This window comes from Talpa europaea (genome assembly GCF_964194135.1).
Source record: "Talpa europaea genome assembly, chromosome: 14".
Taxonomy (NCBI): domain Eukaryota; kingdom Metazoa; phylum Chordata; class Mammalia; order Eulipotyphla; family Talpidae; genus Talpa; species Talpa europaea.
This window is the reverse complement of record NC_140082.1, coordinates 16857904-16885003: the sequence shown is the minus strand read 5'-3', so window position 1 is coordinate 16885003 and position 27100 is coordinate 16857904. Positions and strand designations below refer to the sequence as shown.

Here is a 27100-nt window from a genome sequence, read left to right as displayed (position 1 = left end):
CTAATCTTTGAAGAGCAAGTTTTAGGTATTAAAACTGACTTTTGATATGACAGACACCCTACGATAAATCCCCCCACCAGATGAGTCAGTTTTATATACTCTCCACCACAGAGTAAAGGTGGAACGTGTGACCTGTGTCTATCCAACAGACTATGGAAAAATGGCACATGGTCATTCCATTGACTAGGTTACATTACGTGGACACCGAATTTGTGATTTGTCATGCAGCAACGGAAAACTGGTAACAATGAGAAAAGGACCTCCCCCAGTCCACTGTACACATCCCAGCCAGAGCTTGACTCTTCCACAACATCAAACTCCCCAGCCACCCAGTTCCTTGTTCTAGAAGAAACTGCTCAGTGGTCCCCCTAATCTGAGGATGCCCACATACACACTATGATTTCCACCCCCATACACACCTATGACAAAGTTAACTTACACATTAGGTATAAGAAATTAACAACAGCTAATAAAAACAATAATTATAACTATATATTTTAATAAAAGTTGCTGTGGTGTCTTTCAAGTATCTTATTGTACATAATATTTTCAGAGCATGGTTGATAGTGGGTAACTAAACCACAAAAAGTGAAGCCTTGGATAAGAGGGAATTAACTTTATCACTAGCATCGTATGCATTTTCTGTGACCATAAGCAAACATAAGCAAATAGATGTGTTTTTCTTCCTTTCAAAACACAACAGATGGAAGCATATTACTCATATTCTTCTTATCAGCACAAATAGGGCTCACTCCCTTTTTATAACTGTACAGAACTTCATGCGGGTGGAACCATAATGCTTTTAATTAGTTCCGCATTGACAGAGAAACATTTAGATGTCATAGTGTTTCCAATATTAGGTTTATAAAATTGTCACTCAAAACTGAGTAGGATCAACTCCTAGAAGTGTCATTCTGCTGGGCCTAAGTGCATGTACAGTTGGAATTCCGCTTACACAAATTATACCTATTTACACTCCTACAGGCAATGTATGTATCTGTGTCTTTACTCCTCACCAACCCAGACTCAAGGGTTACTCATCATTATCCTCAAGTTGACCAGGTTCATTCACCAAGTATTTATGCAGTACCCTGACTGAAAGGGGGATGGTGCCTGAGCACAGAGACACGGCATGAAATGAGCTGAAAATCAGCAAAGGGGAAGACTGATTTCAACATCAGTGAAATCGCCTGGAAATAAGTGGAATCTGACCGATAGCCTCAAATACACACAGGTTTTGGAGAGGAAGCTGCCCCAGAGGGAGAAGGTCAGAACAAGAAGTAGGCTGGGGCAGAAAAGCAGAGGACACAGTAAGTGGCAGATCGGTTTAAAAAGAGGAAATAGTACTCCAGTGTCAAGTTGAAGAATGACAAAGCAGGGCCTTCGCTCGGAAGGAAACAAGAATCAGAGAAAGAACACTAGCTGCAAAGTTAGAATCTCTACTATGACATTGGCTAAACGGTCTTGAGAAAAACTAGTTCTCTGGGTTTAGTCATCACTTGTAAAACAGGGAGGCTGGCCCAGAAACCAGACCTTCTGCAGCTCTGAAACAATGTGTTCAAAGTAAATCTTATGGTGAAGACCCTCAGATAAGCAGTAACGTGCTGGGTGAGGGGGACAAAAGCAACTCATCAGTCCCATTTTCTAGTCATTCCATCCTGACAACTATCTTGATTGAGCTCCAAGAAACTCTTCAGATTATGCAAAAACAGTTTAAAAGCAGGAAGAATGGATAGCAAAGGTTCCCTTCAACTTTAAAAAGTATTCCAACTTTTCCCTCAGCGTTGGACCTTTATTTTACTGTTTGCCTACAATTCATTCACTCGATGTGCATTCACCGAATATCTACCATATCTTAAGCATGTTTTAGGAAGTGGGGAGACAAAACTTAATAGTACAAAGATTCTTCCCTCTGAGGTTCAATTTCTATTTGGGAGGGAAAGAGAATGAAATAAACAAATTTATAATGTCAGGGCAATATGGTTAAGAGAGAAAAAATGAGGACGGAGTTGACTGCTCCATCAAAATCCTCCTCTACTCATCTTCGCATCACATTTTTCCCTCCGGTCTTTATATTTTCATTCTCACAGATCATTTGTTCTTTTCTCTGAACTCCTGCAGCACTTTGAAGCATGTGTAAGTTTCTGCCATTTGTTAACTGCTTCGCTATACAATTATGCTTCAATTATGTACTGCTTCACTGTACACCACCATATAATGATGTTTTGGTCAACAATGAATTGTACACACAGAAGTTTTCTCTCTATCCAGCTTAGGTGTACAGTAGGCTATCCCACCCAGGTTTGTATAGAGTACTTTATGACATTCACACAGGGAACTCACTCAACCACAGAATATATCTTTGCTGTTAAGGGATACATGACTGTACTGGGTTTTTCTCACCCAAATAGCAAACGATTCTTAACATTGCCATGCCAATCTTAGATAGTTACTGCAGGGCTACACCGGCTGTACAGATTGAACAGGCACTCAGTACCTGCTGACTGCTACAACACTGCCATTTTATTTTATTTTTTTTTTAAATATTTTTCTCTATTAGGAAGAGTTTTATTAAGGATCAGCATACTTTTTATTTCTAATATGTTTTATTTTTTTTCTTAAAGATTTATTTATTTTTAATTTAATTTATTTATTTATTTATACCAGCACTGGGTACAGTCAGAAGCGCGGAAGGGCGAGAGAATTCACCAGAGTCAGAGCAGAGAGCAGAGCAGAGCAGGAAGACTGCTGAGGGGAGCAGCGGGCGGCAGGAGGCGGCAGGAGAGGTCTGCGCACCATGTGGGACCCTCCCCCGGTAGCCGGGGACCAAACCGGCGCTGCAGAGGCTGCGGGCAGCTTCGCAACCCAGCGCTTAACCACTGCGCCACTGGGGAGGCCCAACACTGCCATTTTAGAACTGCAAATGCATTCTTTAAGCTTTCTATTTTCAATACCATGGACTAGAATTTTTAAGGAGCATACAAGAATCAAATGAATAAATGAGCTCAACAGAAATCCACAATGGACCTGGTAAGAAGTAAGGATGCCCAGGTGGAACAGGTGTTTGCAAAGGAAACTAATCCTAAGACAAACATTAACTAATCAAGGCCAAATAGATGGGGCGGAGCCTAAAGGGCAAGTGTAGGGGCAACCATCTGTGCCAACAGAATGGACAGATGAGAATGTACAGAAGGACAGGGCAGATCTAGAGTTCCTGCCCCACTCGGCCTCTTGCCTATTTCCTTGTGCAATGGGTGTCTGTCTGGCCCCATGACTCTGCCTCCCACCCCTCTACACAGCTCAATGCTCTGCTCATAGCAGGTCTAGGCTTAAAAACCATCAAGGGGACCATTACTTCCTACTGCACAGAGTTCTCCTATCCCTTTTTATAGTAGAAAATGTACAGGTAGTGGTTGCCTTTTCATTAACAAAAAGTCTAAGAATTCCTGCATGTTATCAGTTGTGCTTTCAGTACCCACAACTGAGCAAAAACATAAAAATCTGTGATACATCTGTTCACAGCAGCACTATTCCCAACACTGAAAAGTGGTAACAACCTAAATGTCCACCTGTGGATGAACGCACAAAATGTGCCACATTTATACACTGGACTATTACTCAGTCAAATAAAGAGATGAAATGATGTCATGTGCCACAACATGGATGAACCTTGAAAACATGCTAAAAAAAAGAGGTCAGTCACAGAAGGACATATATTGTTACAACTCCATTTATAGAAATTACCCAAAACAAGTAAATCCACAGGAACAGAACAATGATTAGAGGTAGCCAAAGGTTGGGGAGAGGGTGCAGTAAGGGAATGACTGAGTACAGGGTGTCTTCTTGGGGTGATGAAATGTTTTGGAACTAGACATTGGTGATGATTGTACGATACTCTGAATGTACAAAATGCACTGAATTATACATTTTTTAAAGATTTATTTATTTATGCATCAAGAACTGGGGTACAGGCCAGAGTGCAGGGGGTAAGAGGATTCACCAGAGACAGAACGGGGAACAGAACAGGCAGACTGACTGAAATACAATGCTGACGGGAACAGCGGGCAAGACAGGAGAGGTCTGTTGCACCATGTGGGTAGCTCCCTGGCCGGAGATTGAACTTGTTCTGCAGTGGCTGCGGATAGCTTCATAGGTTGCATTTTAACCCCTTGCGCCACCAGGGAGGCCCAGAATTGTACATTTTTAAGGTGTTAAAATGGGAAATTTTATTTACATGCATTTTATCACAATAAAAAAAGGTACTGTGGATTCTGTAAGCTTTAAATTTATAACCACTAATCTTTAAAATGTTAACTTGTAAAACAGGAGCTATTAACACTGAAAAATAAAACCACACAGTTATATATAAGAACACCTATTCACTCTGCAAACTATGCTTGGTGCGAAAATAGATTCTCAGAACTCCTGCACAGCAATAGCTAAATATAACAAACAATGGCAAACACTGAACTAGGCAATGCTCTAAGTGCTCACATTTAATCCTGATGATTAACCAAGATAATTAACCAATTTAACCAGTATAACACAGGCACAGATACGTTAAGTAACCTGTCCAAGACTCAGAACCTCGGAATTCAAACCTGAAGCCAATCTAATCTAGTCCCAGGATATAAATTCTTGGGAATAGCTACATCGACTCACAATGCAGACCCTCCTTTTTGAAACCTATCCATTCTCTCTTCACTATCTTTCCACCTTCATGTAGAACCACCTATTCAGCCTCTTCATGTGCAGTATCCACACCAAAAGCACCTATCTCCAATGCTGGAAACGTGTCCTAGAAGCCAGCAGTGTGCCTTCTCTCCTCTCTGAAGCCTAGGCTGTGGTGGAAGAAATAGGAATGAGGGCCTCAGAGTTCTTGCACAACTTATCTTATATGTTCTTCCCACTTGCATTCAGGCCTACAAACACTGTTCATTTTAGCCCAAGGATAGAACAAAGAACCACTCTAACGCACCCAGCAAACCCAAGATACCTTGTACTCTTTGGGAAAATAACACAGAACACAATCCTAGAAGCCACAGATTGAATCATTTTGTTTGGCCAGTCCAACTTTCACAAACTTCCCAGGTCACCCAATCCAGGTGTGTCATCTGCTGCTGGGCATTATCTTGCAACCTGCTGCTCTAAGCATTCAAGCTATCTGACCTAGCTTTTAACTGACTTACTCATTAGTCATTCCTAATGGTTTTTCTTTCTATGACATTCTTTCATGCACATTAAATCGTGGCTGGAAAAGACACCAAATACAAGAAACAAAAACAAAAAACAAAATGTAACTGAGTTACAAAATGTAACTCACTTCTAAGGATTAAAAAAAAAAGGTTCTATATAATTTCACAGGTGGAAAATCCCTAATATTGAAATGACTTCAAATCATAGCACAACTAAAGAACTGCTATGACAAGGATTACTTACTTCCAGCAGGAAAAAGACCCAGCTAGCAGGCCATTGTGGGCAGTCCCAACACCAGTGATTTCTGAGCTGAGCAAAGGTCAGAAACCTCTGTTTTAGAAGGCTTATCTTCGAATTTCAACAGTGAAATCAGACAGTGTTTGGAATACTTTTGGTAGGCTTACAACACTGCTCAAGTTCAGGGAATAAACACCGAAAATAAAATGGAAAAGGATGCTAACTGAACATGCTGTGCTTTACCACAACAAAACAAAGGATGTCTCTTTCCAAAAGCTTTAGCTCTCTAAACCAGAAGGAAGAGGGTCTCTGATGATGTGAGCAAGCAAAAAAGTCCACAACTGTGCCTTGCAAAACTAAAACAGCACCCAGCACACCATAAACAAGTTAATATTTACAAATTGCAAGAAAGCCACACAAGTATATACATTTAGAAAAAATCAAAACAAGAAGCTATCAACTGTTAAATTGATATTCTATCATCAATTTCCACAAATGACTTTAGCCCTAGCTGAGTTACTGAAAATATGTATGTACATTAAATTACACCTTATAAGTATAAAAGTCTTAATTACATCTTATAAAGGTCCCAACATTATTTAAAGAAGTTCAAGGAGAATCCTTTTTAAAGAAAATATTGCTTTTATTTTATCCCACTGAAAAACCCCTATAGGTGCCAGGCACTGGAGTCAATGTGCAAAAGTGAAATGCTCATGGTAAACAAATCACCTTCTCTCCTATTCTGTTCTTTGTGCTGCACAGACCCAGACTTAAGTTTAAGGTTCATTTTGGTGTGAAAATGTAGGTCATGTAAGGAAGATAAAATTTTTACATGTAAGAGGCAGCAGGTTAAAATGACATCAAGCATTATGTAATACTTACTGCTGGTTCAACTTGACTCCGATCTGCAATATCTATGTGAACAATTTCAACAGTTTTCCATGTATTTGGATCTAAACCATGTACCTATAAATGACAAAGAGAAACAAAACAGTATTTCATGAAATCAGATGTCTTAAGGGATCAAGAAATCTTTTGTTACCCCTTGTAGCCTCAAATAATAAAAGGGGGAAGGACACTACCAAATGAACAGACATCTGTCACTATTATTTTCAGGTAGTTCTTAGAGAGATGATTTACATAGTAAAATGTATCTGACCTATATTTAATCCAAAAGATACATCATAAAGTCCTTGCAACTTCTTAAGTCCTAGACAAACATAAGATGAAAACATTGTAATTAGATTTCAAGAAGTTGCACAGCTGTTCAGTATGGGCTAAACCCTCTCCTGGATTTAATTCTCTGAAGGCTATATAGTTTCAGTGTGATGTCAATGCTTCTATACCACATATTGTTGTTCAATCATTTATTTATGAAACTCCATCTATGAAACAATTAAGAACTGTTTAAATGCTGCCAAAGACATGCCCATTTCAAAGCTGAAAATGGCAAATTCTATCAAATACAGACTAAAGCATAGCAAATCATCTCATTTAGACTAAAAAAACAAAAACATGAAATACCAAATTCAAACCTAGAAGAAAAATTCAAGTCAAGTACTACATATCAAAATTCAAAAATTCTATTAACTGGCACAGTAAGAACAGACTCTACCACAACTATCATTAGTTAGTTTGCTGTAACAATCTTTCATAAGGAGGGAAAAGCAGTTATCAAAATGGAACAGTGCCAAAAAATACAGATTTCCCAGAGATTCTAATTCAGTTGGTATGGGATGGGCGGTTCTGAGAATCTGCATTTCTAACAAGTTCCTAGATGCTGTTGCTGCTGCTGGCCAGGGAACACATTTTCGGGAACCAGTGGGTCAAAGGCATCAATCTGTACCAGATGCCCTCCCCAGTTCTCTGACAAACCTTACCAAAAGGTCATGGTTGCATTGAGTCCCACCTGACTTCTCTAAAACTAACTTAAGGATAAATATGTACCAACTTGTAAAAGTGAGGAAACTGTCAACATTTTTGTAAATTATTCAAAATACCTTTTCCTTCCTGCCTTTTGTTCACTTCAGTGACATCAATCCATATCCCAGCAAAGTGGTATGGAGGTAAAAATTAAAGCAATCAATTTACTGATTGCTTTTTACTCTGACAAATACAAAGAGAAGACAAGATGAAAGAAATCTAAAATTTAATACTCATACTTGTTTGGGGATTAATTATAACTTTTGCTTACCTATGTTTCCCTGCCTCAGATAAAAACAGGAGCTGATAGAAACAGCAAACTTACCAACGTCCACTCAAGTGCCAAAGCAAGGGGACTGAGAGGGAAAGCTCATGTGTTTCTGACTGCAGGCCTGCCTCACTTCAATCTGACAAATCCTAGTGTGGCCAACGGCTAGTAAAATGCAGGCGACATCACTCTGGTGATGACAAAATGGTCTACAGTATACCCATTTCCAGGGGCTTCTGCACTGAAAGCCCAGAGTCAAAACTTACATTTTCTAATGTTCCCAAGTCTGGTTTGTGCCAAGTTTCAATTTTAATGAAGAAATCATCTTTCATATATTCATTCTGCAGAAAACACAACAGCAAAATGACAGTGATCTCTCACCGATTCTTTGGGGCTCCTGTGTGTGGGAGCCTTCCCCAGCATAAGCACCCATGCTTTGACTCTACAAAAGACTACTGCTCTTCTAGTGACAAAGAATTATTAGCTACCTATTTGAATAGACTTTGTCAGGCAAACCAAATACTGCATGCTTTTAAACAATGTAAACAACCCTATTTGCCATGCAGCATACAGTGCCAATAATAAAGAAGCTGTGAGATTTGGCAAGCAATTCTGGCATTAAAAGAGAGTAGCAGAAGCAAAATAAAGTCAGCAAGGAGACTGAGACAAAATTGGGAAGAGCCCATTTTTACTGGGAATGAGTGTGGGCTGGTAGAAGAAGCAAAGGAGTCACTCAGTGGTGGGCAGCAATAGTTGAAAATAGAAAAAAGCAAGCAATAGTTGAAAATAATTACTAAGTAAAGTTTAAAGATCAAGAGTAAATGACACAAAATAGATTTACTCACCGTTACAACTGAGGCATAATGGACAAGTAGGCAACGAAAGGGGAAAAATTTCAGAATATTAATCAGAATCAATACAATCTGTCCCAAAATTTAATGCTGCAAAGATTAAGCTACCTGAAAACACAGAAGATTTAGTAGTTTATGTCTCCAAAACATATTTCTACACAAGTGACCCTACACGATACTTTAGACTATGAAGTCAATAATCTAATTTTAAAACAAGGGTAAAAGTCACAAAGTCAGAATGTCATTTATAAGGCTAACTTAACAAACAGAAAATTTTCAGAAGTCCGTCATAATTTTCCTTTGTTATGGAGCAATATAAGTAAAGTACTACTGAGACTATACCAGAGACATTTCTGAGTATGGATGGCCTTTCTCTAAGGTTTCTGTATTCCTTTAATTTGTTCATTCCTGGAACCTACTGTCTGCAAGAACCTCAAAGTAGCTGTCACCTGTGAAAGAACCCATACCTCTAACAAAGGCGTGGTGGGAGGAACCCAATATAGTCCTTCTGCCACAAACTGTGATGACTACCTGAGAACCTAAAGAAGACCTTGCTTGGTGTAATCCTTCTCAAAAGAGTCATCACCAGGAGTCCCTCTCCTTAGCAGTGGGGTAGAGACACAAAATGGCAGCTGGAAAGCAGGCTTACTTGTTCTACAGTAGGGGTATGCATTCCAGGCTTTCTCGTGAAACACCAAGGAGCCCTCAGGAGCAATCATTCTCACAAACGCAGGAACTTTGCTGTGAGGAAAGAAATAATGGATATATTTTCAACCACCAATTCTTTGCTGGCATTTATCAGATTGCTTCAAATAGTACTGTAACCAAAGGTGATAATATATTAAGCTTCATGAACTTGTATCCAAGACTAAGTTTTCTTTCTCAATACAAAAGTAATCAAGCAGATGGAAAATAAATGTAAAAAAAAAAAATGATTAAGAGTATTTTTTTTTTTCCAGAGAAGCAATTCTCTTTTTTTTTTTTTTTTTTTTTATGGTTTCTGATCTACTCCCCTACTGTGAAATTCAGGTGTTAACTAAAGCTATTCAACCTGCACATTTTACAAGTAGCTAGACTATATTATACTGTTTTCTTAACGCTCACACACAAAGACCCCAGAATAAGGGAGGAGCTCTGAAAGTTTTTAAAAACATTTTGTAACATAAACTAAAGAAAAATGACAATATGAAGAACCCTTGTTGGCAATGAGATTATATTAAAACACATCCAAGTATAAAATTTTATAGGTTTAAAAGATGAATGTTATTGGCTGCCTCAGTATGGTCAGAGGGGAAAGGTCAGCTATATAATTAATACATGATGAATGATTGCAAATTCCTAAGATAATCAAGAAAGGTCCCAACAGATAAATGGGCAATGAACATCCACCAACACATTACAACTAGAAAACACAACGAGGCTTAGTGTTCAAAGAAATGCAAATGAAATGCCCATTTTTACTAATTTGAGCCACTACAAAGAAAATAGTTCTACAAACACTTTTCACAGGCTGGATTCAAATCCCAACATCACCACTTAGAAGCTATATAATAAATACTGAGGTTCCCATCAACGTGGCAAGTTAAATTACTGGAGAGGAAAGTGTTTACATATGGGAGTAAGAGTGTGCCTTCACATTCTTAAAAGATAACTAATGAAGTAAGGCTAATGCTTTAAACACTTAATAGTTTGCAAGTCTTAGGAAGATTCATGCAAAGGGATATAACTTCAGAAAAATGAAGCCAGGAGAACTGAAAACAGTATCACATGGAAAAAAATCAAAGAATATCAAGCAGTTCAAACTATTTTAAAGATTTATTTATTTATTTATACAAGCACTGGGTACAGTCAGAAGCGTGCGAGGGTGAGAGAATTCACCAGAGCCAGAGCGGGGAACAGAACAGGCAGACTGATGAAATACACTGCTGAGGGGAGCAGCGGGCGGCAGGAGAGGTCTGCCTGCCATGCGGGACCCTCCTCCAGTGGCTGGGGAGCAGCCAGGGATCGAACCAGCCCTGCGGAGGCTGCGGGCAGCTTCACTACCCAGCGCTCAACCGCTGCGCCACCTGGGAGGCCCTCCTTTTTCATGATTTCTAATAAACCCCCCTACTCTCCTACCCTCTCATCTCAGGATATATCTAAGTCAGGCCTAGCAATGGTTTATTTATTTAGAAAAGGCAGGAGAAAAGTAGTCACATACTAGCTCAGAAACATATTTTAACTACCTTATTTATTTTTTCAGTGCCCAACAGTCTAAAACTTTAATATTCATCAAATTCCTAAAATCTGCTAAACCAAATAGAAGAAAACTGGCAGTAAGTCATTAAAAACCAGCAAGAGTCAAATCTAGAATAAAGTTTTAATATTTTTCAAGCTTCCAAATACCTATAACCTTATATCCAGGAAGCTTTTTCCACCAACTGAATTACAACAGTTCATTTTATGTTCTAACTTAGTCAAGAAAGACCAAACCCTTGAACTATTTTTGTTTCAAATTTACTGGCTTTTAACATTTAACATGAGAACATAAACATATCTCTCCTCAACAAATTAAAGTAACTAACTACAGTTGGGGGAAATGCATAAATGGAATAAAATTAAATTTCAATCCTACTTTAAAGGGTAGAAATTTCATTAATGGCAACTTGAATAGTCATATAAAGGCAGTTCGTGTGCCATTTATATATGAATGAAAGTATATATACATATATATCATTCATCCATCTCAATATCATTTAGGAAGATGTATGCAATAAAATACAGAAAATTCTGGTTTGGAAGCTTAAGAGTCTCAGAAAAAGGACAAATATTAACTGAATTAACAATGGCACTAAGTTTTCAAAAACATATGAAAAGGATATTCCTTTTCCTGTTCTTCCAAACTATTCACACACATTCTCTTTGCATTAAACTAATACTCATGACAATGTTAACCTCAAGATAAACATATCTAGATTTCAATTGTTTAATATTAGCTATAGCATAATGTCCGAAGGCACAAAGGTTCTATGCTATTACATTAGCCCTGCCCCCACTCTAACTATGAGTGAACACTGAGAATATCTAACCTCAGGGTAAAATACAACTTAAATATTTTATCAATTGTGTTGAGTGGAGATATTATTAATCTAACCTCAATATAAAACAATTTTTGTGAATCTATTTCAGGGTATGACAACTTTGTCAAGTGTACAAGAAAACCGGGCTTATATAGTTTAGTAGTTATATAATGAATAATCATGATATAAACTGAATTTTTCCTACTTAGCATTCTTTAAAAAAATCCTGTTTCTGAGATAATGTCTTGGCAAATCATTTAAAACTGTACTTTTCCCATGAAATTTTTACATTTACTTGTAAACAAATGAGCAAAATGGTTCAAAGCTCCACTTTTTTATTTTCCTCCATCCTACAGTGGCGAAATATGAGGTGCAGAAAAACAAGGGAGGAATTTGAAGACCAGATTAATTTGCCATAAGTAAAGCAGTTAATCTATCATTTTATAATTCTATCTTAAACATACCTAGTACACTGGGCACCTCATTCATTCACTCACTCATGTATTTACTGAGTGTCCACTGTGCCAGGGGTTATGTAAATGATGGTGAACAGAAATAATTTTTACCCACTGCTCAACCTCCAGAGAGGGGAGCAGAAAACAGACCAGTAAACAAAGACAATCAACTCTGCCAAAGTGCTGTGAAGTAAAGAGGGCAATGGATAAATGAGTTCCTGTATAAGAGGGGACACCGGACCTCCCCGAGGACGTGAAATTACAGTGGTGATCTGAGGATGTGGAGGGCCATGACACAAGAAGAGACAGGGAGGTAACAGCTTGACCATGGGTCCTAAGATAGTCAATGACTTGGCTCATTTGAATCTATTCAGGACTGTGGCAAGGCTAGACAGTACTGAACAAAGGCAGAGGGAAACAAGAAAATGCTGAGATGGGCATGGACCCTATCATACAGGTCAAAAGATTTTGGATTTTATTTCTTATATTATGGGAAACTACTGAGGTTTTAAGAAGTAGAATGACATAATCTGATCTACAATTTAAGATCATCCCAGCTTTGTGTGGAACATTAAATGGAATGGACAAGAAAGGATGGAGGCAAAATTTGAATACATTGAAGATCTAAATGGAAGAGTTAAAACTAAAAAATTCTTAGAGGAAGACATAGATGCAAATCTTTGTGACTCTGGATTGTGATACAGGGGAAATTCGTAATGATACCCTGACGGATTGGGCAGTAGTTTTTTAGATATAACACCAAAACCATAAACAAGAAAAGAATAAGAGACTTCATCAAAATTATAAACTTATGAAGAACTTTTCAAAAAACACAAGAAAGTGAAAAGATAATTCACAGAATGGGGGAAAATACTGCAAATCGTATCTGACAAGAGACTGCTATACAGAATATACAAAGAACTCTTACAACTACAGAAACTAAAAATGGAGAAAAGATCTGAACAGATATTTCTCCAAAGATTTACAAATAATAGAAGTAGCACATGAAAAGATGCTCAACATCATTAACCAGAGATATGCAAATCAAATCCATGATGAAATACCACCTCACATCTATCAGGATGGCTCCTATTTCAAAATAACTGAAAATAATTAATGTCAAAAAAGTGGAGAAATTGAAGCGTTCTCCACTGTTAGCGGAACTGTAAAATGATAAAGTTGCTTTGGAAAACCAACTGGCAATTCTTCAAAAAGTAAGGAGCTACCATATGACCCAGCAATTCCAGTTATGGGCATGCGTTTAGGTATATATTCAATATTTTAAATTTAAGATCATTCTGGCTTTGTGTGAATTTGATTTTCACTTCAAGGAAAAAACATGTGCCCATGCAGAAACTTGTCTACAATGTTCAAAGCAGCACTATTTGTAACAGTTAAAAGAAGACAAGAGATCATATGGAGGCAACTGGAGAAGCTCATGAGAGGTAAAGGAACTTACATTAAATGTAGTAGCAATAGGGATGGAAGACTGAAGAAAGGAAAGAGAGATACAAGCAAAAAAAAAAATCCTGTTTTGTGGGATAGGAACAAACTAACCAGATAGAAATCGGCCAGTTTCCAGGAAAAACAAGACTAAACTTTTACAGAATTACAAAAAATAAAAAAAGTATTTTTCGCGCAACAAAAGAATACCAAGGAGTAATAAAATATATCATAATGAAGAAACAATATATTTCAGAAATAGATATTGCTGACATTCTTCTGGAATAGGATAACTTGATTTAGAAAACTCTGAACTGTTCAAAATTTAACACAGAATTATTTACAAAGAAAACATTATGTGCTGATAGCTAATTCTTAACTCAAAAACAAATTATACTATATTTGGCTCATTATTAAATTCTTACTTGTACTTATTTAGAAATACTCTCCAGACATGAATCATCATATATAGCCAATTTTTGCAATCTCAGTTGATTTAAACTTCTCACTTTTAAAATATGAACACAACTTTAGTTCCTGGCAAATAATTCGTTTTGCTTACAAAAATGAACTATTAGCTTAAATTACATGAAATTTTAAAAATGATCTTCTTTAAGGATTTTATTTATTGGCATAGAAGAGCTGGGGTGTAGGCCAGAGGTACAAGGGGTAAAAGGATTCACCAGAGACAGAGTGGGGAGCAGAACAGGTGGATTTACTGAAATAGACTGCTAAGGGCAGCAGTGGGTGACACAGGAGAGGTCTGTTGTGCTGTATGTGGTTAGCAACCTGGCCAGGGACTGGACTCAGGCCCTTGTGGTGATAGCATTTAGACTTTACCCTTATGCCACCAGGGAGGCCCCTAAAAATGATTTTCAATAAAACCTCCGCTGATTCAACCTTTGGGGAACAAGGCTATTCTGGAGATGGTAAAGTCTACAAATCCCCCAGCACTGGAGACTGACTGAAGATGGCAAAAGTTTGATGTTTATGAAAAAAATGAAAGACTAAAACTGATTTTCTCCAAAAAGGGAGAGAAAACAACAAAATGATTGGTTGGTGTGCTCCTACCAGGTCTCAGGAGAGCTTCAAGGTTTTCTCAACAGTTGCAACACATCTCCTTGCCTGGTTTGAAAATTTTTTTGTCCATAAATTCTGTCTTTCCTTCCACCATCCACTACTATCTACATATTTAACAACTTAAGGAAACAAACTAAAAGTTTTATGTAAAGGAGGTACATGACAATAAATATATATATATATATATATATATATCCAGGTGGAAATATATGATTAGCTGTCAAAATCAGCAGAAGAGACAAAAAGTGATGGAATTTAGGGAAGAAGGATAACTATAAGTAGTCAAGGAAAGATGCCTGTGCTCTGTTGCAAGCACCAGGTTATAAGCAACCAAACATCAGAAGAACTGAAAGGTCTCAACAGGTGCCTTCTAGAAGACAATGAAGAAAATGGCTTGCTTAGAGTCAAGAATTTACATTCTGGAAAGAGTGATAACAACCTGGGATATGCAGATAATCACCTTGTTAATTTTATTTTGGAAAAGTTGAGACTAAACTTATGAGAAAATGGGATATGGTGAAATATGTGATTGTGGAATAATTTCTTTGTAAACTCCCTTGGTGTTCAGTCCAGGAAATGGAAAATACTCTAATTCTCCTAGGGTTCAGCAGTAGAGCAAAGTGATTAAGAGGGCAGGTTCTGGAGTCACAATGCCTGCCTGGCTTTTGGCCTATGTCTGCTACCAAGTACAGTGTCACTGGGGCCAGTTACTTAAACCTTCCTGAGCCTTAATTTCCTTACTAGAAAAGGCTGCTATGGAGAATGAACAAGTACCCACCAAAGCACTTGTAATGACCACTAACAGTAAAAATACACTAAGTACTAGATCCTCTGCTTAGAATTATGAGAGGTTGACTTAGAATGGGCAACTACTCACTTTATTTTATTTTTTTAAATTTATTTATTTATACATACATACATGCATGCATACATACAAGCACTGGGTACAGTCAGAAGCGCGGGAGGGTGAGAGAATTCAGCAGAGCCAGAGCAGGGAGCAGAGCAGGCAGAAGGACCGAAGTACACTGCTGAGGGGAGCAGCGGGCGGCAGGAGAGAGAGGTCTGCGCACCATGTGGGACCCTCCTCCAGTGGCCGGGGAGCAGCCGGGGATAGAACCGGCGCTGCAGAGGCTGCGGGCAGCTTCACAATCCAGCGCTCAACCGCTGCACCATGGGGGAGGCCCCCAACTACTCACTTTAAGTTATCAAAGGATATGGAAAGAATTTCTTGCCATAGATTAACATCTGAGATTCAGGGAAATTAAAAATTTGAAATGTTCCTTGCAGTAGTCACTAGATTTTGGTGTGTTTTTAAAAATACCTTGCCAAGAGTGTTTCTCAATATTCTGATTGAGGCTGAGTATATATACGTATCTTACCAACAAATATTTTTGCTGAAATGCAAAAATACTGGCCAGGGAATCCAGAGAACGTGGTTACATTAAGTTAAGCGACCTCAGAATTTCAAGTAACAAAATGTAAAATAAGGAATTTGTGGCCATAGCCAACCACTTTAGCAGGCAAGTTTGTCAAATCTGCAATTCTAGTGATGCTATATAGAGACAGTGCACACAGTACCACAGGTTACCCAAAGGAGTAAATGATGAAAAAGGGTACATGTATTACTGGTCTTAAGTTTAACGTCTTCAGGGAGAGAGGAGCTTTCTAGGAACTGTGGGCATATACATCAGTACATGCTCAACTGATAAAGTCTGAGGGGACTTACAGTCAGCCCTGTGTGTGACTGGAGTCTTTCCACTAGCACAGTGAAGGTCTCAGCACTTAAATGCTTTGGTTCTTTGTCACTCCCTATGATAGTTATCCTGTGGCTACTGTGCCTTTAGTATGACGCAGGTGACTCTGAGTGCAGACATATGATTGCATCTACCCTGTGACCATTCCCTCCCCTAGATTACAGCAGCAATTGGTTCTTATCTTAAAGTTCAACCCAGAGAATGGGCGCACTGATTGTTTTCATCACTGTCAGAGTGCCTGTATCTATGGTACTGCCTTAGACCTATTACTGCCACTCTTTCCTTTTTCCTTTTCTGTCTCATACCTCTTCATGCTTTCACCTAGTTACCATCTTTGTGTTATAAGGTTATAGCCTTCTATGAACATCAAACAGTCCCTATCATTCAATCAGACCCCAGCTCTATCTCATGGGACAGATATCCTTATTCGGTCCTGATTGCTTGTCAGGCACTTGGGATGGCTTACCTGTGACCAAGAGCATGGGAAGAGAAATCAGAGAATCTCAGTCAACATTCTGCCACTTAATTAGCTGTGTGACTTTGGATAATTACACACCTTAGAGTCTTCTTATACACTATTTCTTAGAACTACAATGAGGAGGAAATGTGAGCACAAAGGGCTGAAACTAAAGGGTACAAATAATTTCAACTCCTAGGAATGAAGAAGCTGTTCCAGAAGACTGAGTGCACGAAAAGTTCAACCCAGAGAAGCTCTCCAGAACAAGAATATCTCTTGCATGTGCCATATTTATGTATTCTTCCTCAACTTAAGAAATTCATAATTATTGGATGTAATGTCACCTAAATCAGATGTATTAAAAATAGTATTTATCATTCTTTTCATTCTCACAAAACAAAAATACAGACTATTTTTAAATCACCTATAATCCTACCACCAAAGAAAAAACATTCATAACATAGGGTCTCTTTCTAGGCTTTTTTCTGATTAATATTTTAAAAACACAGGTAAGATATTACATATTTACATTTACATATATATTAGCAACTGATGTTTTCCAAGTAGTAATATGCAAACATTTCCCCATTATTCCAATTTTTTTTTTTAAATCTATTTCAAGGTAATTCACATACAGACATCACAGGCCAATAAAATGTTTCATATATCAAATTCTTGGTTTATTTTAGAATTCCAGAAGTAAATGCTCATAGTGAAGGGAGTTTTACTTATTGACAAAATTAATTAATGAGTAAATGTAAAATACTAGAAAAAGAAAGCTGAGTGTATATAACTAAATTTAATACATACTTTATGTAAAAGGATTACACCAAAGCCAAATTTTTCTCTCAATTGACACATTTTTTTATAATACACATAGGGAGCCAACAAATATATGGAAACCAAAAATAAGACAGTCTCTGAATAATTGATCAGAGTCATCGCCTTTATTCAAACCTAAAATAGGCAATGAAATGCTGTAATCTATGAGAAAACAACAAAAGTTCAGGTTCTAAAGTGGTAACCTACTTTATATTCATGGGTCACTATATACCAAACAGATCTTCATTGAAAAGTATAAAATGGGCCTCCCCGGTGGCGCAGCGGTTGAGCGCTGGGTTGCGAAGTGGCCCACAGCCTCTGCAGCGCAGGTTTGATCCCCGGCTGCTCCCCGGCCCCTGGAGGAGGGTCCCACATGGCGCGCAGACCTCTCCTGCCGCCCGCTGCTCCCTTCAGCAGTGTACTTCGGTCCTTCTGCCTGCTCTGCTCCCCGCTCTGGCTCTGCTGAATTCTCTCACCCTCCCACGCTTCTGACTGTACCCAGTGCTTGTATAAATAAAAATAAATCTTTAAAAAAAAAAATTCTTTAAAAAAAAAAAGTATAAAATATACTGATCGTCCCAGTTTCTCAGAAACTTTAAGGAACTCCACAAATATGGGTGTTAAATTCATTTTAATGAATTTAAAGAGAATAAAAGCAAAAGAGCAAAGGTCTTTCAATAAACTGGAACTACTAACAAAATAGACTCTTAAAAAACTATTATTTTTGTGCCCTACATAAACATTAAAATATTTATGCCAGAGAGATTAGACTACCAAATTTAGAAGAATATGCAAAAAGAATTTCTGCACACTAGAGATAAAAACAATGAACAAAGGATTTCAACAATCAAATCATACAAGAAACATCAATGTAAATTAGCATGAAAAGACTTTAATAATAAGGAAGCCCAAAATACAAGGGAGCTATTCTACATGTCAGATTTCAAAAATTTATAAAATAGAAAAATATGGGGAAATGAATACTATCAAATTTTCTTAGAGGGCAATCTGGAAGTAATACCAAAATTTAAAATGAGAATGCCCTTTCAGCAATACTACTTTCAAAAATTTCTCCTAGAGAAATAGTAACTCAAGACATAAAGATTTATGTACAACCATGTTCACAAAATTATTACTTGTAAAACTCAAAAACTAGAAATATTTAAAATATCTAAATTGACTTATAATTTACAAAACACTCAGAACACTAAGAAAATTTACTCAGTTTTAAAAAGAATCATATAGGCATTGAATACAAACATGAAAAATGTTCATAATATGCTGCAGCATAAAATACAAAAAGCAAACTGCAAAAATATATGAATGATATGATCCCATTTGTTATTAAAGAAAATAATACAAGTGATAAGTCTTTTTTACCACTTAATTATGCATAGAAACTGATCTGGGAGAATAAACTATACAGCCAGGGCTAGAGATCAAGTTTTTACTTTACAATCTGAATTTCTCTGATAAGCAGACTTGTTTCTATAATTAAAAAAAATCCAATAAAGGCAGGGGAGGTCTCTCAAAACATTAAAATACACTGTATTGTTCGATTAAAATTCAATGCTATCTGAGTATACCTATTAGTAAGTTCAGTAGCTAACGTTTATTAAGTTGGCTAGTTACAACCATAATTATTTAATATAATGACTAAGCATTAAATTCAATACCATGCTTACTTCTTTTTGTTTCATTTTTAATTTTATTAATATTAGTTCTAGTTACATTGCTTTGTATATGCTCATGTTCAGGGGTACAGGTTCACACTTGGCAAATGCATACTCTTACAAGGTATCCTCCACCAACGCACCAAAAATCTTCCACCTTAGTCCACTGAGTCTCCTCCCCTCTGCCTGCTTACCTTTTTAGGTGATAAATTTTGTGTGTATACTGCCCCTTTTCTCCATCCTTTTCATAAGGTTCATTCTTCAAGACTTCAATTCCTTCTCCACCACCAGTTTCATTCTTACTAGCTTCTGCAACAGAGTAAAGCTGCCCAACCTGATACTGAAATTTCAAAGAGTACAGAATTTGACTAAGTCAGGTGTGACTGCAAAAACTTTCAGTGTCAAAACTTTACTATAGAGAACACAGAAAAACATATCCAAACCATTCAGCATATATGTTCTATATGAAAATGACTCAAAGTAGAAATTAATACACTGAGAAAGACAAACACTATCACACAGCTATAAGAAACTAATATTTTACAAGATTTCTATATTAAGAAAATAGCTATTTACACATACTGGGGGACTTCAATAAGCACTATCCACTTATCAAGAAAACTTACTGATCCTGGCTTCAACTTTTTGAATAATAAATGTGTATTTGCATTTTTCCCCCAAAGCATTTCCATATCTATTATAGCTCACATATTTCACAAAATTCTGAGGAAGGCATGGCAGGAATATAATTGTCACTTTGCCAATTAAGAAAGTTGAACAACCAGAATAGTGTTTTCAATACTAAAGAGAAAAGATATAAAATGTAGTAAGAAAAGCCTGAAAATACAAAGAAACATTAAGTCCATATTTTAGTAGACTTGTGGGGTCTTCTTTTCCTATAACTTATATATGACATCACCAATTTGGCCCTTGCCACCTAAACAGAAAACGTATCGGGTATTAGGGATTGGAATCGTTAATTTTGAAGTTCTCCAGTAAACAGACATTGTTCTTAAAATATCACAAACAAGTGCTACTATGAAAGGCAAGAAATTGGGGACAGTGGCTTCTATCTCATTTTAAAGTGAACCAGAATTCTCAATGATCTATACCAATAACTTGTGAGTGGGCAGTATTGTTCCGTGCCAATCTGGAGTCACTGTTTCAACAAATAGTAAACAGCGAAGTTCTTGGATTCTGATTTGTTTCTTTGACTCAATCAAACACTACCTCCAATCAATCTCTTCAAATTTGGCTAAATTTCTTCCTCCCAAAAAAAAACAGCTTGAGGAAATGATTTTTCTCTCAAAACTACAAAGCTCTATCTTTAATAATTCTATCATTAATAATTCAAAACTAACATCTTATTTGTGGCACAAAAAATAAAGGAAAGTGTAAGCTTACTAAGTATTCCTATCTAAAAGTATGATGCTATCTTGTACATTAAACATAAACACACTCTTACACGTGTGCATTCCCTCTCTCACATTCATTCACACACACACACATCCCCAGAAGGATTTAGAAAGTTAAGAACAAATACACCTCTTAAGTACACCAAAGCAAGATTCTGTGGCGAAGTACTGTATTTCTTCTTCTGGTTTTCAGGATATAACATACCAGGGTTACTTAAGTGATACTACAATCCTTAAATCCTTCAAGATGTAATTTTCTATAATGTATTTTAAAAGACAGGATTAAAATTAAAATGTCTCTAAATCAAAAGGTAAAAGTGATCTTGGTCAACAACAAAGTAACAAAAACTTATACAGAAACAAACAGTATGCCAAAAAAATGAATGGGCTGGTATTTTGCAACATACAACTATACCTTTTCTTATTGTTATTTTAAAGAATAACTTAAAGAGAACAGAAGGTATGTTTGTTGAGTATAATAAAAAGGTGAGATATTTGGGGTGACAATACCAAACAAATTCAAAGATTCCAACAAGATGATTCAACTATCTGAAACTAAAAGGAAAAATTTAACAAAAACAAGCGGTCAATTTCCACAATCAAGTTCAACCAATCAATTGTAGGAGTAAAGGAAAAGTAAAGAGGGGTGTCCTGCTTGTTTTAATACAGTGAAAAATGAAGATACTACTGAGATATATACAGCGGTGTTCAAATCTATATTAAACAGTGCCAAACATTACTCTATTTCAGTTCATGAATTTTCTTTTCTTTTTCTTTCTGTTTTCTGTCAGTTGTCACTTCTTAGGTTATCAATTTGCTTTGCCCCACTTCCAAGTTACTGGTTCTGACATACTGTCTAGGAAAAACAGAAAACTGAGTAAGGGCAAACTGTATGCAAGTTACAGAAGGACCCAGAGGACTTTTGGGATTTTACTACACATATCTTGATTTCTTAGAAGTCTTCTCTGCTTTTATCCTCATTGCTGGCTATAGTTACAACTTCAGGATGTGAATATTTTAAATAGATGATGTATTTCTATATTGTGCAGCTCAAGGGAGACAATAATCTCTTACAGTTAAGTCAAATGTCAGGAGTACTGTTTTCAGTTGAGAACAATACAACACATGGAGTAGTGAGACCAGCTGGTGAAGAAGTCTAGAGGTCATGTTATATAAGGCCAAATGAACAAATGATAAATGTTGGGAATTTTTAACCTGTGACCTCAAGTAGAGAAGATGAAACAAAAGGGCTGGGGGAGGGGAACAGCCATCTGAAAATCTGAAGAGTTACCATATGCAAGACAGAACAAGCTTATTTCCTCTCACTCAAGTGGAAAAAATGTAAACAATCATCAAACATTATAGGAAAGTGAATTTTGGTTTAAAGACAAAATTTAAAATATTCCATAGTAAAACAGAAGACCTGTCTCTAAGGAGTAAGTTACTAATCTTAAAGTATTTAAGTTGAGGCTAGAAACGCATGTCTCTGGGATATTAGATCCTTCTAAAAGAAGGAATTGTGATAGAAATTAATTTACAATTAATTACAACACTTCATAATTTATTTTGTCACATAAACTGGAAAGTATATCAAATGTATGACAGAGAAAATACAAAATTATCAAAATAAACTACATCAATACAATAATGCAGAAGCAAGCAAGACTTACCTCCTGGACAGAACATGGCAAAACCACACGACTAAAAAAACAAAAAGAAAAAGAATATAGTTACATATGAAATAGTTGGCTTCAAAACACTGAACTCTAAATTTAATAGAGCTTTTACTTTAAATCTGATGATACCACAGCACTTGAATGTCATTTATAAAAGAGGGTCTTTACATGTCTACAGCTCTAAATAAGGATTCTAAACTGGGAACCATTCCTGGCTTTCAATTTAACTCTTCATAGTATGAAAACTACAGAGATTCTTGTGAGGCATAAAGAACAAGAGAGAACTAGTCACTGAAAATTGTAAGCTATAGAATGCAATATTTTTAGTCTGCTCTAGTTGCCCTCATGAAATTTTTAGTATGGTTTCGTTCTCCATCTATATACTGAGCATTTTGTTTTTAATGATACCTCTCACAGAATACACGTCCTGAATCTCAATAAATGTTTGCAAAAGCTGTTCCCCACTACCTACTTATTCCTCAATGGTATTAAGAGGAATAAACTGTCCCTTACAAGACTTAAAAAGAAAAAATTTTACCATGAAAAAGACCTTGAACCTTATAAATATAAGCCCTTCCCAAATAGATTCAGCGTATGGTTGATGTACGTCTGATCTTATCCAAGAGAGTTTGTTATTGGAACCCATGTCGAGGACCAATCCTCCTGAAGATAAATTCCAAAGTAAGACTATCATAATGAGTTATAGGAGAATACTGTATTTCCTCTGCAGAATTTTATAGGGAATTCTTTTTACTAATTTCTACCATTAATTCTGAAAATCAAGGCATCCTGAGTATCAATTGCCTCAAGATGCTCGCCAACATAGCAACCCCTTTTTTGATTTGGTCCCTCTTACACTTTTCCCTACTAACCTTTAAACTATCTCAACAGAATCATTTACAATTTTATTTTAACGCTACATAAGAAAAAAAATCTCAAGGCATTCACCTCTATTTTCATTTTACAGAAAATTTACAATAGTTTTCCTCATTCTACCTTCTCTTCAACCTCATTTCCCACCCACTACTCTCTCCTTCTCCTCAAATATCTATGATTGAACACTCACATCACCTTAATCTCCAACATGCATAAAGTGTGTCTCCTGTTAAATTAAACTTTTGGTAGTGATCATAATATATACAGATGTGGAAGTATAATGCTATACATCTGAAATGTATATAATGTTATAAACTAATATTACTGCAATAAAAATTTTAAGAAACAAAACATGTCTGTTAGATTCCTCTTCCTTGGCTCTCAAAGCTACAATGGTCACTAATTTCTATTCTTATCAAGAATAAACTTGTTACATAAAGTCCTTCCCTACCTAATCACCTTAGTTGCCTCTTCAAACTACACACTAACTTGCTCACCATCTCAGAAACAGATAATTAATGGGGGGGGGGGGGTTAAGATTTACAAAGGCCACAACCAAGATGATGCACTACAGAGGGAATGAAAAGGAGTGCAGAGGAAAGTTAAACACCTCCCCAAAGTTTCACAAAACCGAAAAAAAATCAATGCTGAGTAATTTGAACAACTACTCACTAGCAAGAAGATCCTATTTTTATATAACACTTTCAAGGAATTCATTTCACAAAATGAAAGTGACAGATTAATACATTATGAATGAATGAGTCAAGTAGTTTCTTCAATTTTGCTTAATAAAACAAAAAAGGACTAGGCAGGCTTTGATTTTCTGTTATTATTCTTAAAGTCATATTTAACCATTTAGAACACTTTGAAAAATATCTGAAAATTCTCATGAAAATAATTTTCCACATGGAACTACCAAATAATTCTTTAAAACCAGGACTTCACACTAATAACAACTTCATTTATGGCTTAAGTAAAACTTGAAAGGAACTCTCCACCCTGTAAAGTAATTTTTAACCTTTTAGTTCATGTCAAAAATAGATGGTATTTTTTTAAAAACAGAAACATTCCTGAAAATATTTTAGAGTTTATCAACATCATAGAGGAATAATCTATTCACTGCTCCTGACCAAAAACCATTTAGAAAGTTCACTGGACAGTAGGAGGAATCCTCCCCCCACCCCCCATTCAATTAACACTGAGTACTTGCAATGTGTTAGACTAATGCTGTACTGGAATACTTAATTAAAAAAAAAAAAAAAAAAACAACAGCCTCAGCCTCACAAAGTCTAGGAGGGAGGGGAAAAAACCATCTGAAAGAGACATATGAGTGAACATCAAGAACTGTACTTACAACTCTTGAGGAAAAAAATTATACTTAGGGCACATTTCAACATTTGTTTCCTATGTATTTACATTTTTACAATGAAAGGCAATGGCTTGCACAAAACACAGTGTGCAAATTTCCAGTGGGAATTGCTTTCCATGAGTTAGCTTGGTGTTGCTGACATAAAGTCAAGGGGCTCTACTGATTTCCTCCCTTATGATGGAGGAAATAACTCTGATAAAAGAAAAATGGTTATATCTAAGATCTAAAATCAGTTCTGTGCCTCACTGGCTATGTGATGTGGGCCAAGTCAATTTCCTTCTGTCTTATTTCCTCCATTTGTCTTAATATCTGCCACAGACCTATATTACAAAGATGTCAGAATAATAAAGAAGCTAACACTTGTGTGTGTTGTATAAACAACTTGGATGATAAGTTCTATATAAATCCAAAGTGCAATACTATATTCTCTAGCTGAAAAATTTCATTCTAAAACAGAAGTGTCTTTTCCCAGGATCTGTCACTGACTAGTTATAATTTTTCATTAATTCATGTAACTATTTATTGAGCACTTACTACATGCCAGGGACTACTGTCTGAGCTGGGGATATAAGAATGAGCAAAATATACAAATTTACTAGGAATACACCTAGTAAAACAGGGGGAAATTTTTGTTGCAAGATTGATGGTGGAAATTGCTATGATAACAACAAAGCAGGAAAAGCAAGGACCAAATGGCTGGGATTGCAATTAGATCTTCAGAAAGGGATTCCCTAAGGTGATATTTAAGAGCTGAAGTTTAGTGAGCTAGGCAAAGGGCATAGAGAACAGCAAACAGAAAGTCCCTGAATGGAGTTTATTCCTGGAATAGTAGAATTTTGTGGGCCTGGAACGGGTGAGGGAGGATTGTAAATAAAACCAGAGCACAGAAGAAAAAGCATAAGATCTCCTAAGCTATCATAAAGATTCTAACTTTTAGTCTCACGACATAGGGAGTCTATAAAGGATTTTAAGAGGAGATATTTTCAAAGGAAGTTTGACAACCAACACTAAAAATAAGGTGTCCGTAGTTAATTTGAGACCACAATTTTAATAAGGAGCATTTGGAAAAGCATGGGTCATATCCGAAATCTCTAGTTGCCTAAGGGATGCCGATGACAAGATCCAGCTGTGACAACTGAACACTTACTACCAACCAGGTTTCCCCTGGTATTCACAACCCTTGTCTGTGGGAAATGCCTTAACTCTTCAACAAAATCACTTCACCATTTTGATGCATCTGGAAACCCTTCTATTTTGACCAACTGTTAACTCTTCATTTCAACCTCGTGAAGCAGGTGGAACAGAGTGTCACCCCATCTCAAAGACGTGGAAACTGAGGCTCAGAGCAGAGAGTGAAGGCCCTCCAGTCCAGTCGACCGGACCGACCAGACTCCGGACTCCCGCGTGAAGTTCGGGGCGCCAACATCCCACCTCGGGTCCCAACCTACACTGCAATCCCATCTCTTGCGAGCCACAGAAGGGCTCCACCCCAGAAGACAAATCAGTCAGACCCTCCGCGTCTACCCCACCCTCCGGCTACCGCAGAGCCGACCGGCAGGTCTAGTGCGCCCAGATTCAGATTGGGGGTGGGGGGCTGGGGAGAAGGCGGGTCCCAGCGGAAACTCCTGGCCGCGCCTTCCAGAGCCACGCGCTCCAGCCAGGGACTGAGCTGCCTTCGTCCCAGGGGAGGATCGCGGAGTGTCTACCGCACCATCTCGGCCCGTCTGGGGGCGCGCAAAGAAGGGGCCTGGAGTGGGCCGGGGGCGCGCGCCTGGGGGAGGAGGCGCGCGAAGGCAGCGGCCGTGCCGAGGTTCTAGCCTCCTTAGAAATATTCCGCCGTTTCTCAATCAATGACTTCCCCACCACCGCAGTCCCGGGGACGCGCTCGTGCCCGCCGATCCACTCACAATTCTTTAATCAGCACCATCTTCCCGGAACCCCCTCACAGCTGCCGCCGCTAACACCGCCGCCGCTACCGCCACTCAAGGCGCCTGCGCGGCACCGCCTCCCTGCCCCCTGAGCCGCCGGGGCGCATGCGCGTCCACGCCCTTCCGCCGCGACCCGTCGCGTCAGCGCGCGCGAGGGGCTGGCTCCGCCGAGTCGCGCGCCCCACCCTGGCCGCGCGAGGCCTTACTGCGGCTGCGCCGCCGGCTTGCGCGCTTGCGCCTTCCCCTGCGCCTGCGCGAGTTGAGCGAGCGTTGTTCGCTTGTCTCCTGCCAATGGCTCCTCCCTCCACCCGAGTTCCCTCGGGATGTCCCTGCAGCCTAGGCTTCCCGGTGAGTTTTTCAGTTGGTTCCCTGGAAGTCGTTTTCTGGTGACGGATATTAAACTTTCTCTCACTCCGGAGGGAGAAGGTCCTTGTTGGCCCTCACCTCACGCCCGAACGCCGGCGACGCCAAGTTGTGTTCATCCCGGTGGCCCCGTCAGATTTCTTAGGAAGAGGCTCACCTGGTCCACGGCTCACGTGTAAGGTCCAGAAGTCCACAGCTCAGGGCTCGTGAGTGTAGCCGCCTGACTGTTACTCACCTTACCATGTCAACAGCTGT

The 27100-nt window shown here is 38.0% G+C and overlaps 1 protein-coding gene across 2 annotated transcripts in view; it reads right to left on the bottom strand.

Annotated features, from left to right (window-relative positions):
* The window catches only part of PITPNB (phosphatidylinositol transfer protein beta), a gene marked incomplete at both ends in the record, with an annotated part of 61077 nt that extends 34596 nt beyond the window's left edge, over positions 1-26481 (bottom strand). For both annotated transcript variants that reach the window (XM_084253483.1, XM_084253484.1), the window contains 6 exons: positions 6316-6399; positions 7891-8000; positions 9125-9216; positions 19413-19558; positions 22304-22334; positions 26462-26481. In XM_084253483.1, coding sequence (XP_084109609.1) covers positions 6316-6399; positions 7891-8000; positions 9125-9216; positions 19413-19558; positions 22304-22334; positions 26462-26481 — 483 coding nt within the window. The remainder of the gene's footprint in view (positions 1-6315; positions 6400-7890; positions 8001-9124; positions 9217-19412; positions 19559-22303; positions 22335-26461) is intronic.
* Between the last annotated feature and the right edge of the window lie 619 nt (positions 26482-27100).